This window comes from Eleutherodactylus coqui, chromosome 10, assembly GCF_035609145.1.
Source record: "Eleutherodactylus coqui strain aEleCoq1 chromosome 10, aEleCoq1.hap1, whole genome shotgun sequence".
Classification (NCBI taxonomy): Eukaryota; Metazoa; Chordata; class Amphibia; order Anura; family Eleutherodactylidae; genus Eleutherodactylus; species Eleutherodactylus coqui.
Window position 1 is genome coordinate 132786888 of NC_089846.1, and position 12660 is coordinate 132799547.

Genomic DNA, 12660 nt, shown 5'->3' on the forward strand with positions numbered 1-12660 from the left:
CGGAGTGCCTAGCTGTTTCAGTAGCTCTCAGTAATGTGAATGGGAGGTATAGAGACAGTATAGCGCCCTGTTACACGGTTTCTGTAGAACCCATTCACTTCAATGAGGAAGCAGCGCTTGACTAAGCGCTCGGTGCTTTCTGTAGGCTCCAGCTTGCCAGTAGACATGGCGGTGGTTTTTCATCTCGGCTATAAAAACCAAGATGGGTATACCCCTTTAAGAGTCCTTTGTATGGGCCGTGTTCATCCGAGCATTCGTTCACCAGATCATTGCCTCATGTAACACTGATCAGCCAACAAATATGCGTTTACTGGCTGATCAGATCTTAACTGCTGCCGATAAGAATCATTATTGTCTGCAGCATGTCTCCACATGTGAATTGGGAATGTTCTGCTGACAGTGACGAAAATGTATACGGGATGGACAATTCAACTGTATGCACGATTTGTTTGTCCCTTATACAGTCTGAATTGGGCTGTGTGAAGGCAATTTAAATGAGCCCCAATCTTGTTGACTGGTGCTCATTGATTGGCTCTGATCAAGCTGTGTAAAGTCGCCCTTGGTGACCTAAACAGTGAAGAGATGTTGAATGGCAACAGCCAACAGCAGCTATTGCAATGGGCACTGGTGCCCAGCTTTCCACAGTCCATGTTTGTCTACATTCTCGGGGTGCTTCACATGTCGCTGATTTGCTGCAGATTTCACTGCTTTAAATTGAATTCAGTTGAAAGGGTGAAATTTGCTGCAGATTTTGGTGGAAATCTGCAGTAGATCAGCGACGTTTGAGCACCCCCTCATGCATGGTGAACCTTCCAACAGTTTAGGATGAGCTCGGTTCGTTCTTTGGAAAAGGATATTGTTGTTTTGGACGATCAGAGCTTGTTGTGTTTCAGAAGGCTGTAGCTCCGGTCCCATCGGGGCAACCAATATACTTTTGGTGTAATGTTAAAGCCAAGCATGTCGGTAGCCCTTACAGAACCGGAGCTACAGCCACTTGACATTGGGTCGGCAATACTGCATTTACAGCTGTCGCGCTTCAGTCAGTATGGAAAGGGGAAGAGTAGACCGCATGGAAGATTTGCAAATCTCCTCCCATGGAAGGGGTGACATGCACTTATCATTCCACCCAACCTCGCACCCTATAAACACACTCCTAAATCAGGAAGCATTCTGTATTTGCACTCTAATTGTCATATAAGGGGGTCTTTTTTTTCTGAGTGTGTAAAGGCATGCCTGACAACGGAGTCAGGTAAGTGGTTAAAAGGTATCATATCTACAAGATTACCTGGTTTCTCTTACTGAGAATGATCACACTTCGCTCTACTGGCTAACAGTGCCAGACTATTTTCATTAAACCTATAGCATAAATTGGTATGTTCTTTTTCCAGCACCATAAATCCCATTAAAAAAAATCCAAAAATAGCTGTTTTCTGTTAATCTCACTCTCCCAAAACAATAAGTATCAAAATATTGAGTATATACCTCAGCAAGGTGTAAACAAACAAGACCAAAAAATCGTCCTGATACAGCTCAGTCAATAGAAAAATTAAAAATGTTGGAATGCGGTGCCACAAAAAAAGTATTTTTGTAATAAAAAATGTTCAAAAGAAGTAGAACCTAATCAAACTTATAGATTTGCTGTTGTCGTAATTGTAATGACTCAGAGTAAAGTTAACATGATAATTATACCTGAGTTGCCCTCAGCAAAAATATTAATACAAGTTATTCAATACATTTATATATACCTGAAATTTGTCCTGCAAAAATACAGCTACATTGACAAAAAAAAAAAATTATGACTGCTGGAACACAAAAGCGGAAATGATTTACTTCTTACTTCTAAGTTATCACCAAGGGGTTAAAATTACACTTACGGCGACTCAGTTTGCATCAAATATATTTACATAAGACCTAAATTCAACATCTACAATTAAAAAAAAAAAAATTGCATTTTCTGGAGGGTTTTTCCTAATTTTGTGGGGTGGGGGGTTAAAGCCCATTCCTCCGTGCTCATATTCTATCCGCTTTTGCCTATATGAGGATCCATTTACAGTACATGGACATATTCTGGATTTGTGACTCCTGTAGAAAGCTATAGCCCCATATTGTTCCTCTGCAGTGCGTTGCTGAACAAGTCCATACACCGTGTGCATTGGGCCTTGGAGCATAACTGTAGGTCCCATCTGAGTAGAAGAGTATTTGAAATGGTGTTTTCCCACGCAAGGAATTATGGGGAGTCGTTAAAAAGAAATCCCTTAACATAAGCCGTATGCCTTTATCCATTCAGTAGAATGAAAGGGTGACGCTGCCCGGACCGTCCAAACCTCCTCGCTTCAATACCCAACACAACTGCACACTATGTGGCGGTGTCCAGCTCTGCAGCCCTATTTACAGGAGCTGCAGTACTAGACCTTTCCGTACAGGCATGGGAGGGCGCTGTGCTATGAACACGGTGCAAGGATCGTGGTGTGTCGGCGTGCATCCTAGTTACTTTGCTCAGCTGATTGGTGGAGTCTGTGGAGCGAGACCCCCACCGATGACCCTTGGATGGCCAGTTTGGGGAATAAGTGTTGGCTCTCATATATTACCCTTAGATATTTTTATTAATCTGCATTGAAATGAATATAAAACAAATTGGAGTTCCTTGTATAAGATCCAAGCCGCCGTCCCTCCTTGACATTGTCCACCAAGGCTGAAAGTCATTGCACTAAACATAAAGGCCGTCTTACTGCCATCGGCCCGGAGTTAAGCTCATGTTCGAGTTTGATGCAAGAACCAACTGTGTTAGAAGGATTAATTTTCTCGGTGACAGGTCAATTTTTACATCTGCTTCCCATTTTGGAGGAAGCACAATTTGATCTCATTTTATTCTCCACTTTCACAGTAATGGTGCGGACGAGATTTTTAATATGAACTTGTCATATCGGATACATTTTTCTATACATTAATTTCTCGATGCCCTGAAGTGTAGTTGAACTTCCACCAGTATGTCGGGTAACTGTATGTTCTCTGATAAATGCTTATTGCTTCTTTATAAGCTGTTGCAGTCCAGTAATGATTTCGCAGGACTTGGGGGATGGATTCCCTACAGATTCTTCTTCTCACTGGGATATTATCCAACTTTCTGCATCTTTAGATCCACGGACCAGAAGGGTCTCTCCTAAACGGGGACTCGCGTTGCCAGGGGCAAATGTTGCCTTTCGTACTTATATTTCTGGAACCTTCACATTGAGCATTACCCATTTAGGGGAATTACTCTTCATGCTGTTTCCATATAGATTGGTTCAATAACTATGAATCTACTTTAAATACACGTTTCACGATTTTAAGCTGATGGATTTATAATATGGGGTCTCACAACTTTTTCCCGAGGAGGATGTCAACGGTAGGAGGATCAAGCATGTTGAATTTCAACACTTGACCCTTTAATTTTTGCTGGAGGTAAGCTGCCAGAGCCATCTGACTGTCTTTCCCCACTTTCCCCATGGAAAACATGAATGCCCGGACAATGTGAACATTGATGCTTATAGGGAATTTGAAATAGCGGTTCACGATGGTTACGTCTACATCTATGGCCACCTTTTTAGGATAAGCCATCAATTGAAAATTCATGGAAAGCCCATTGAATTATGAATCACAGAATGAATAGAGATGCAGATTTTCTAGTATATTGTATGTATTTGCAGGATTCGCTGTAGTATATATCGCTTCTCCTGGTGTGCGGTGCATCCCGCTTCTAGAATGATGGCTTTCTACATTAGAGATGGATTTCTCAGTACATTGCTTAGAAAGGCCTGTGACCGCTTCCAGAGGGGCAAAATGTTAATAGTTATGCAAGTTGGCAACAGGGTATGAGAGAAGTAAACCTGCATAATATTTTCCCTCATTAATTACCCAAAGATTTTAATCTTGTTAATCCTTCTTCTATTTTTGGGAGATCGATTTGTGGTGTGCTCGGTTGATAACTCGGTAGCTCCTCTGTTCACATTTGGTTATTGTTTTGAGCAGGAACACACTTACCATATATACTCAAGTATTAGCCGACCCGAGTATAAGCCGAGTCAATAAGTTTTACCACAAAAAACTGGTAAAACCTTTTGCCTTGAGTATAAGCCGAACTATACTCAAGTATATACTAGGTAAAAAAAACAAAACGCAATACTCCCCTCTCAGCCGGTGTCTGTGTCCCCGGCATGATGGTCTCCCTGGCGGTGCGGCAAGCTGCTTCAGACTTCTGCCTGCTCGGCTTTGAATTCCCCCGCCCTCAACGCTCTGTGAAGAAGTGCTGTGATTGGATCGAGTGCCAGCCAATCACAGCCGACGCTCAATAAACCAATCACAGCCATTCAGTGATGTCATTCACTTAATGGCTGTGAATGATCGAGCTCCGGCAGTGATTGGCTGGCACTCGATCCGATCACAGCACTTCCTCACACAGCGCTGATGGCAGGGGAATTCAAAATCGAGTCAGGGAGATGACAGCGGGGAGAAGTCTGAAGCAGCTTGCACTGCTGGGGAGAGCAACGTGCCGGGGACACAGACGCCGGCTGGGAGGTGAGTATTTGGATTTTTTTTTTCTACCTCACTCGAGTACAAGCTGAGGGGGTCTTTTTCAGCACAAAAAAAAGTGCTAAAAACCACTGCTTATACTTGAGTATATACGGTAATCATCTGCACTTTAACATCCCTGCATAGTTTGGCACCTGACAGTAATTTCTGCATTATTTTTTTTATTAGCCGCCATTAAATTGGTCACCAATTACAGAGACTTTGCACCAGGCTTCTTGTTCAAGGACTTTTAGAGAACCAGTCGCCAAGTAATAGACATTGTGGAGTGTACAGGTCCCCAAGATCAGAGTTGTACAATGCCACTTCCCCAGTACCTCCAACAGGTTCTGACTTCAGGCTATCTTATAGGAAGTGGCAATTCCCGATACACTGACAATAATTCCATCATCTGTGCAAAACTGAGGAAGTCCTTAAAATGTGCCCAGCTCCTGTTTGGACGAAGGCTAAAAGTGCTCTGGTTTCCCTTGTGGGTGTACAACTTTTTTTTTTTTTTCTCCCTCCGCTAATATAAAAGATAACTGGGGAAGTACTTTGTAAGAGTTGGTAGACCTTGAGCAAAGGCTGTAGGAGAGGGGGGGGGGGGGGGGGGGGGGGTGACAAAAATATTGGATAATACTTTTCTATAATTTTTTTCCCTTATTTTTGTCTAAACTTGTGTTTTGTGTGTTGCAGGTTACCCTGGAGAACTGTGTTGAGATCGGACGCATTGCAAACACTTACAATCTCACTGAAGTCGATAAATATGTCAATAACTTTATCCTGAAAAATTTCCCACCCTTATTAACTACGGGGGAGTTTGTGAAACTCCCTTTCGATCGTCTCGCCTTTGTGCTTTCTAGTAATAGCCTTAAGCAGTGTTCCGAGCTTGAACTGTTCAAGGCCGCGTGTCGCTGGTTACGTTACGAAGATTCCCGTATGGAATATGCTGCAAAACTAATGAAGAACATTCGATTCCCTCTTATGACACCACAAGACCTTATAAATCACGTCCAGACGGTGGACTTCATGAGAACTGACAACACGTGTGTGAACTTACTTTTGGAAGCTAGCAATTACCAAATGATGCCGTACATGCAGCCTGTTATGCAGTCGGAAAGAACTGCCATTCGCTCTGACAACACTCATTTGGTGACATTGGGGGGAGTTTTAAGGCAACAGCTTGTGGTCAGCAAAGAACTGCGGATGTATGACGAAAAGGCCCACGAGTGGAAGTCGTTGGCTGCAATGGATGCTCCACGATACCAACACGGAATAGCAGTCATTGGAAATTTTCTGTACGTAGTTGGTGGCCAAAGCAATTATGACACAAAGGGAAAAACCGCTGTGGACACGGTGTTCAGATTTGACCCTCGATACAATAAATGGATGCAAGTGGCATCTCTAAATGAAAAGCGTACCTTTTTCCACCTAAGTGCCCTCAAAGGTCATCTGTATGCAGTTGGTGGTCGAAATGCAGCTGGTGAACTTGGTGAGATGCCTTCTAATTTCTTTACGCAGCTCTGCTCAGTTCTCTAAGGCCCTGTTCACATCTGTGTGTCTGTAATGTGTGTCTGCGTTCGTCATGTGACACATCCAAACTGCGCCCAATGGACCCCATTACCTTCAAATGGAGTCTATTGAGGGCTCCGTCATGTGGATGGCAAAAATAATTCTGCATGCATCGCTATTCCTGATGGAAGCCTCGATGGAGGCGCAAATGGAAAAGTAGCCTAAAAGCAAAGAAATTCATTAATCTTGTACGATGTTTTGATTTTCTTTAAGAAAGGTTATTCTGTTACATAGCTAGGGGCAGCGCCCCTCAAGGTGCTACGCGTCTAAGGGTCCTGTGGATAGAAGGGTTCTCTCGCTGTCATGGTAGTCTTGTGGCAGGCACGGTTATGGGGGTCCTGTTGCATGCTCTTTATCGTTTTGTGTTCATACTTTGGATACATGGGAGCAGAAAATCCTGGTTAATTGTGGTCAGATTGTTTCAGAAATGTTACAATTACAACTTTACGGTCACCGTCTATTTTCAGCCTTTTTGTTAGTTCGGCATTTGAGAACATATTACTGTGACTTTTGGGTACACCCTGACAAAAACAAAAAAGCTCCTACAATTTTAGGGTACTTTTATACATTTTAAGTTATCCATTTCCTGCTGGCACCTATACCCCCCTTTTTGCTCTTCTTTATGACCGTAACTCCCAGATAGGTAGAATGTACTTGATTCACTATTATAACAATAATAAACGGGTTGATACTCCATGAATGATAAGTACCGCTGCTCATATTAACCCTTTCCAATCCACTGTCTGACGTCTGAAGACATTCTGATTTAAGGCTGTACAGCTCCGATGTTGGAAGACGTCCATCGGGGTTCTCTTACTGTATATTGCCAGCCTCTCTGCTGTCGGAGCCTATCCAACGTGTCACCTCATGCAGTACTGGCTTTAGCCAGCAGATAGCGCTGTTGTATAACAGCAGAAAAAGAGTAAGCGCCCTAGGAAAACCAGGATGCAAATTGGATTGGAAAGGCTTAAACCTGCACTTTTTATTTTGAACCGTGGACCTAAACAATTAGATTTTTTTTTTTTTTTTTTTTTTTTTATCATTTAATAAATTTTAACTCCATCCTGACTTGAGACATAGATGTACATCACATGTTGTAGGGGGGTAGATCATGCCTGATCAGCAGCCGAGGCCACCCCATACGAGGTAATAACTCCGGTCCTGGCCGTTTAACACTTTACAAGCCATAGTTGCTATTGACAGTACTATCTACACAAAGGAGAGATGGCTCCCTCTGTCAGCTGATCTGCTCAGAGCACTGTCATGGCAGCTGGAGTCTAACTGTGATCTCCAGGCTTGCCCAAAGGCTGGGCTTAATAGATTAATAACACTGACAAACGTACTACAAAACATTACATCACTTTAAAAAAAAAAAAAAAAGCCCTCTCTTCCATTTCTTTTATCAAAAAATAAACATAAATTTTTTTTTATATAATTGAAGGTTTTGTGCTTGTAAATGGCCAAGCTATTAGGGTGCCATGTTAGTGATACCATATGGTGAACACGGTTTAAAAAATTCCAGACTTGCAGTCAGCTTGTGTCTCAAGATGGATGAAAAAGTCTAATCAAACTACTACAACTTGTCAGTGAGTATGTATGTGAGTGCTACTCATCCTCCACCCCCTGGTGACATCATCACAGGTCCTACAAAATATATATAAAACGCACAGCCTGACAGACGGAGGAACACCACAGTTAGGGCTCTTGAAAAGGGGAGGACAAAAATAACAAAACGAGAATACAACTAAGCCGTTATTATCTCAGACACAACTCAGCAGTCTTGACAGAAGACACCGACCTACCATCACCACAGAGATCCGGTAGGCTAAAGGACCTGCAGTGACTTCACTGCTGTGGGAGGAGCCATTCTGCAGTTTGGTAGGAAGTACTGTATGGGAGTTCTCCTGCTCCACCCCTGTTGATGTCCTCGACGGTCTTACAACATATATAAAACACAGAGCCTGACTAACAGAAGAAAAACACAGGCCGCCTGCAGACGAGCGGGTCGGATTCGGCGGCGAGGATTCTCGCTGCGGGACCCGACCCGAGCGCCTGCAGGGACGAGCGCATACTCACCCGCGCCCGGCTCTTTCATGTGCCAGGCAGCCGGCTCATGCGCAGACCGGAGCCGCCGGCCGGGTGAGTAACGTTTCTGTGTGGGGCTCGCCACGGTTTGTTTGCCACGCGGCCAAATCGCGGCCGTCTGCATAGGATTGCGTTTGTTAACGCAATCCTATGAATGCTTTGAGCGGCGGAAATCCTGCGGGATTTCCGCCCGTGTGCAGGCGGCCTTAGGGCTCTTGGAAGGGGAGGACAAAAAATGGCAAAATGAGGTACAACTAAGCTGTTCTGTCAGGACCTCTGAGTTGTGACTGAGATAAGACACCGACCTACCACCACAGAGATCTGATGGGCTGAAGGACCTGCAGTGATGTCACTGCTGTGGGAGGAGCCAAGCTGTGTGTGATGTGTAGGATCAGGATGGATGTAGTGGAGCTGTGTGATGTGTGGGGGATCATTGCGCCATCAGAAACACTGGTGCTATAATTTCCTAATAATTACTAGTATACTGTAATATATCCCTGGTTTGCAGTGAAGAGGACTCTGTGCCCACCCAAGTGCTGTGGCCTCCTTATACAGCTGATTGCTGGGGGACCCAACTGGCAGACCCCCTCTAATTGGATATTGACGATCTATCCTGAGGAGTCTCAGAAAACCCATTTAAAATATCTAGTTTTAATGGCAATTGCTAAACAAATCGTGACAAATTTCAAAGTAGAACTGAATATAAACATCTTCTACAGATATCCCCGACATTAAGGCCATTTAGTAGACCTGAGAAGGCATTGTGGTTGCAGTACACAGAGTTCACAGTCACATGTATTACAGGATGGATAGGAATCCGTCATTCGTAGTGAGTTGCTTATATTACATTGGTATGACCATGAGATGGTACAATGACTCTACAGCGCCACCTCTTGGAAGGCAGCTTCCCCTATGTCAATGTTAGACCTTCAAACAGGTTTTATTACATGACTAGGCTGGACATTTAGGCCGCCTGCACACGAGCGGAAATCCCGCCGCGGGATTTCCCGCGGGATTTCCGCCGCTGAAGGTTTGCATAGGAGTGCATTACAATACGCACTCCTATGCAGATGGCCGCGGTTTGGCCGCGCGAAATCTCGCGCGGCAAACAAACCGTGGCATGTCCTAATTTTCTGTGGGGCACGCACTCACCCGGCCGCCGGCTCCGGTCTGCGCATGCGCCGGCTGCGCGGCAGCCGGCACATGAAAGAGCCGGGGCCGCCAGGCGCAGGTGAGTACGCGCTCGTCCCTGCAGGCGCTCGGGTCGGATCGCGCGGCGAGAATTCTCGCTGCCGGATCCGACCCGCTCGTCTGCAGGCGGCCTTACTAATGGGGAAGTTGACTTCCAATAGGTGGCGCTGCAGAGACACTGAACAATCTCCCTTTTGCATACCAAATTTCTTGCCTAGAAGTGTCTCACCTACTTGGCACTTTCCAGAAGAAACAGTCCGACCCTTGTATTACGTTGTGATGTGTGTTAAAAGGATTGGTTTATAATTAACTGACAGCGATTAAGTCATTTCTAGGATATAACTGGTAAAGTGACATTCCTGTATTATAGTCACATCCCTATAATGCGTACATGCGGTTCATTTTGTGTGTCTCCATATAGGACGTAATATATATGTGTAGGTCTATTAAAACTTTTCGTTTCCAAGTTTTTTGTTTTTTTTTGGTAGAAGTAGATCATTGGGAGGAAAGTACAATGCTTAAGATGTTTTGGGGGCTCATCTGTATCTCCTTAAACTTCCAGTTCTAGACATCAGTAGTCTACAATCTGTGACGCTCCAGCCATTGTAAGTCAACAACTCTAAGCATATCCTTTCACAAGCCAAGTCAGAAACTTATTGCACACTGATGAGGGACAATCTCCCTGAAACAGCTGTCTGTGTATGGTTATTCTGGCTTTGGCTCACAATTCCCAATCCTTGTTATAAGGCCTGTTTAAAAAGTCTTAATTGACTTGCAGGAATGCTGCTTTCCAATAGGTGGCGCTGCAGAGAGGTATTATGTTCCATCTACCAATTTGTAAAATATGCCATGAAATGTCTCTGTAAGGTGGCAGTATGTAGAGTTCCTGTGGCACCGTGGTAGGGCACCATGGGGGTTTCTGTGTGGGCTACTCCGTGTGCATAAAGCCATTAAATAAGTGTTAAGCAGAAAAAAAATGCAAGCTCTAAATTCCCTACAAAAATTTTTGTAAAATTTTTAGTCTCATTCTATTTACTAACCAACTAGCCGACGGCAGATTTCAGACGGGCACAGTGCGGGCACATTTCGCCCTCTTGGTACCTCTTGAGTCCTGGCCCGACATGGGCTCTAATATCTCAAATGAACAGTATTGTAGGAATCTTGACCCTTGGTCTGACCTCATGCCTAGCACCACAACAGATAATGCATTAGCAAACCTTTGCAGATATCAGATGAGCGTAGGGATACTTTAATATTTAGGTTTTCGGGTCGGCAATTATTTATTGCCAACGTTGTATTCTTCAAAAATTTTGTAGAAAATAACCAAGAACTAAAACTTCCCTCTTGACGACTTATTTCAGGTATTATGAATTGGGGTCTTTATATGGCGAGCTCCGGAGCAGTCAGCGGAATGTGGAAGAGAGGTGTAATGCTTTGTGCGCACCTGCTTATTGATTTATGGGCCTTTGTGTGGGAATGTGCACATTGCTTCATTGTTCATTATCCCCTCAAGCTACAACAATGCTTTTGAAGCCGTTTTCTTTATTCTAGCAAAGCAGCTTCCTGTTCTGAATTGATTTAAAGAAAAATCTCCTGGCCAATAATGTATTCTAGTTTGTGGCTTTTTGTACACCCCGGGGTTTCTCTTATTATTCATGGGTACATGAAGTTCTCCTCAAAAAAAATTCTATGTAGTTGGCCATTGAAGGTATGTGGATTCGCTATTGGTGAAGCGTTTGATGGGTCCCAACTTTCCTTAAGGTGCTGGTGTAGTCAGGAGTTACTATGGTGACCGTTATTGTATGTATTTCCCGCATTTATCAGTAATTACAGAAAATAAGTGGAGAATAACCCTGCATAGTGAAAGGGACTGAGCGGTTCTGGTTGAGTCGAGGTTAAAGTGACCCTCTGGTTTAGGAACAAAATTCTGTCCCGGGATCGGAGGGGTGGAGGAGTATATTGTCTGCAGTTGCTCTTCTCTGCTTTCCCTTTTTGATCTGGCAGTTTTTGGTCTTGTTACTGGCTACCCAAGATGCATCTTTAGACTCCGTAATCCTGAGTCCATTGGTAGTGTTAGAGTAGTAATGCACTATAACTGCGCTCTGATTGGCCAGGATTGCTCATGGGATCAGCACTAGCAAATCGGACAGTGGAGCAGTGGGTATTAGCTAGTTAGAAAATTGTGTCGGCTGTCTTGGATCAATGAGACCAGGAACCGGTCAATCGGAGCGGCCTCAGAGTAGAACAGCTGCAAGTAATATGTTGCCTCTCCGATATTTTGTCCTGAAACCGGTGGGTTGCTTTAAGCAAATTTCTTGGTGTGAAATTCCTCTCTGGGTATATTAATTGCTGGGGGTTTGACTCCCTGAGCCCCCTGCTTGATTAACTGTTTAAAAGGGCCACAGAACTCATCCCCTTCATTGCTTATCACTCACAGCTCCATACTTTTAGTTGTCGCTGTCCCTGGTATTCCACCTTCATCCTGTTTAAATGCAAAAAGTACAGAGCCGTGTCTGGTAAACATTGAAGGGGAAGCTGCACTTGCCAGAGCGCCACAACCCCTTCACACACCTAATCAGCAGTGACGCTTACAGCCCAACCCCCTCGGATTTAACCCCCTAAGGACCAAGTTGTTTTGTACCTTAAGGACCAGACATTTTTTAGGGATTTTACCCATGTGGCGGTTTTACTGCTCCATTTTTTTTTCTTTCCTTTAGCTACCAAAATTATTTTTGCTGCATTTTTTTTCCCGTGACCTATAGGACTATTTTTTTAATATCTTTTTTTTTTTCCTTTTTTTTTTTTTAGTTTTATTGGGGCTAAAATACTAAAAAAAATGATTTTTTTTTTAAACGTTTTTTTTTTTTTAAAAGTTATTTTTATATTTACACAAAGTATGGAAATGGGTTCCTCTATTTATTTCGGACGTTTTGATATATAGTATGTATGGTTTTGGTTTACAGGGCGCATACGGCGACGGTTTTTGTTGGCGTCTGCTTTGTGTTATTCTCTTTCTTTTGTATTTATTGTTTTATTCTGTTTTGTTTTACTGATGTATGTAATTGTGTTTTTTACTATCTGTGTCCTCCATGACGTCATATAAGACCTCTGGGGGACATTCACTTTTTTTTTTTTACTTTGACACTTTCCCACTGTAGCTGGGGCGTCCATAGGAGCTCTAGTTACAGGGGAAAGCAACCCCTGTGGTGACATTAGTCACTGGCAGAGCTGCCAGGGTCTAGTCTGACCCTCCAGCTCTGCATAGCA

General features: G+C 43.6%; 1 protein-coding gene across 3 annotated transcripts in view; it reads left to right on the forward strand.

The window, feature by feature from the left end:
• Positions 1–12660, forward strand: part of KLHL13 (kelch like family member 13) — an 86497-nt gene that overhangs the window by 51736 nt on the left and 22101 nt on the right. For all 3 annotated transcript variants that reach the window (XM_066581867.1, XM_066581866.1, XM_066581868.1), the window contains one exon: positions 5242–6037. In XM_066581867.1, the coding sequence (XP_066437964.1) occupies positions 5242–6037 (796 nt within the window). The remainder of the gene's footprint in view (positions 1–5241; positions 6038–12660) is intronic.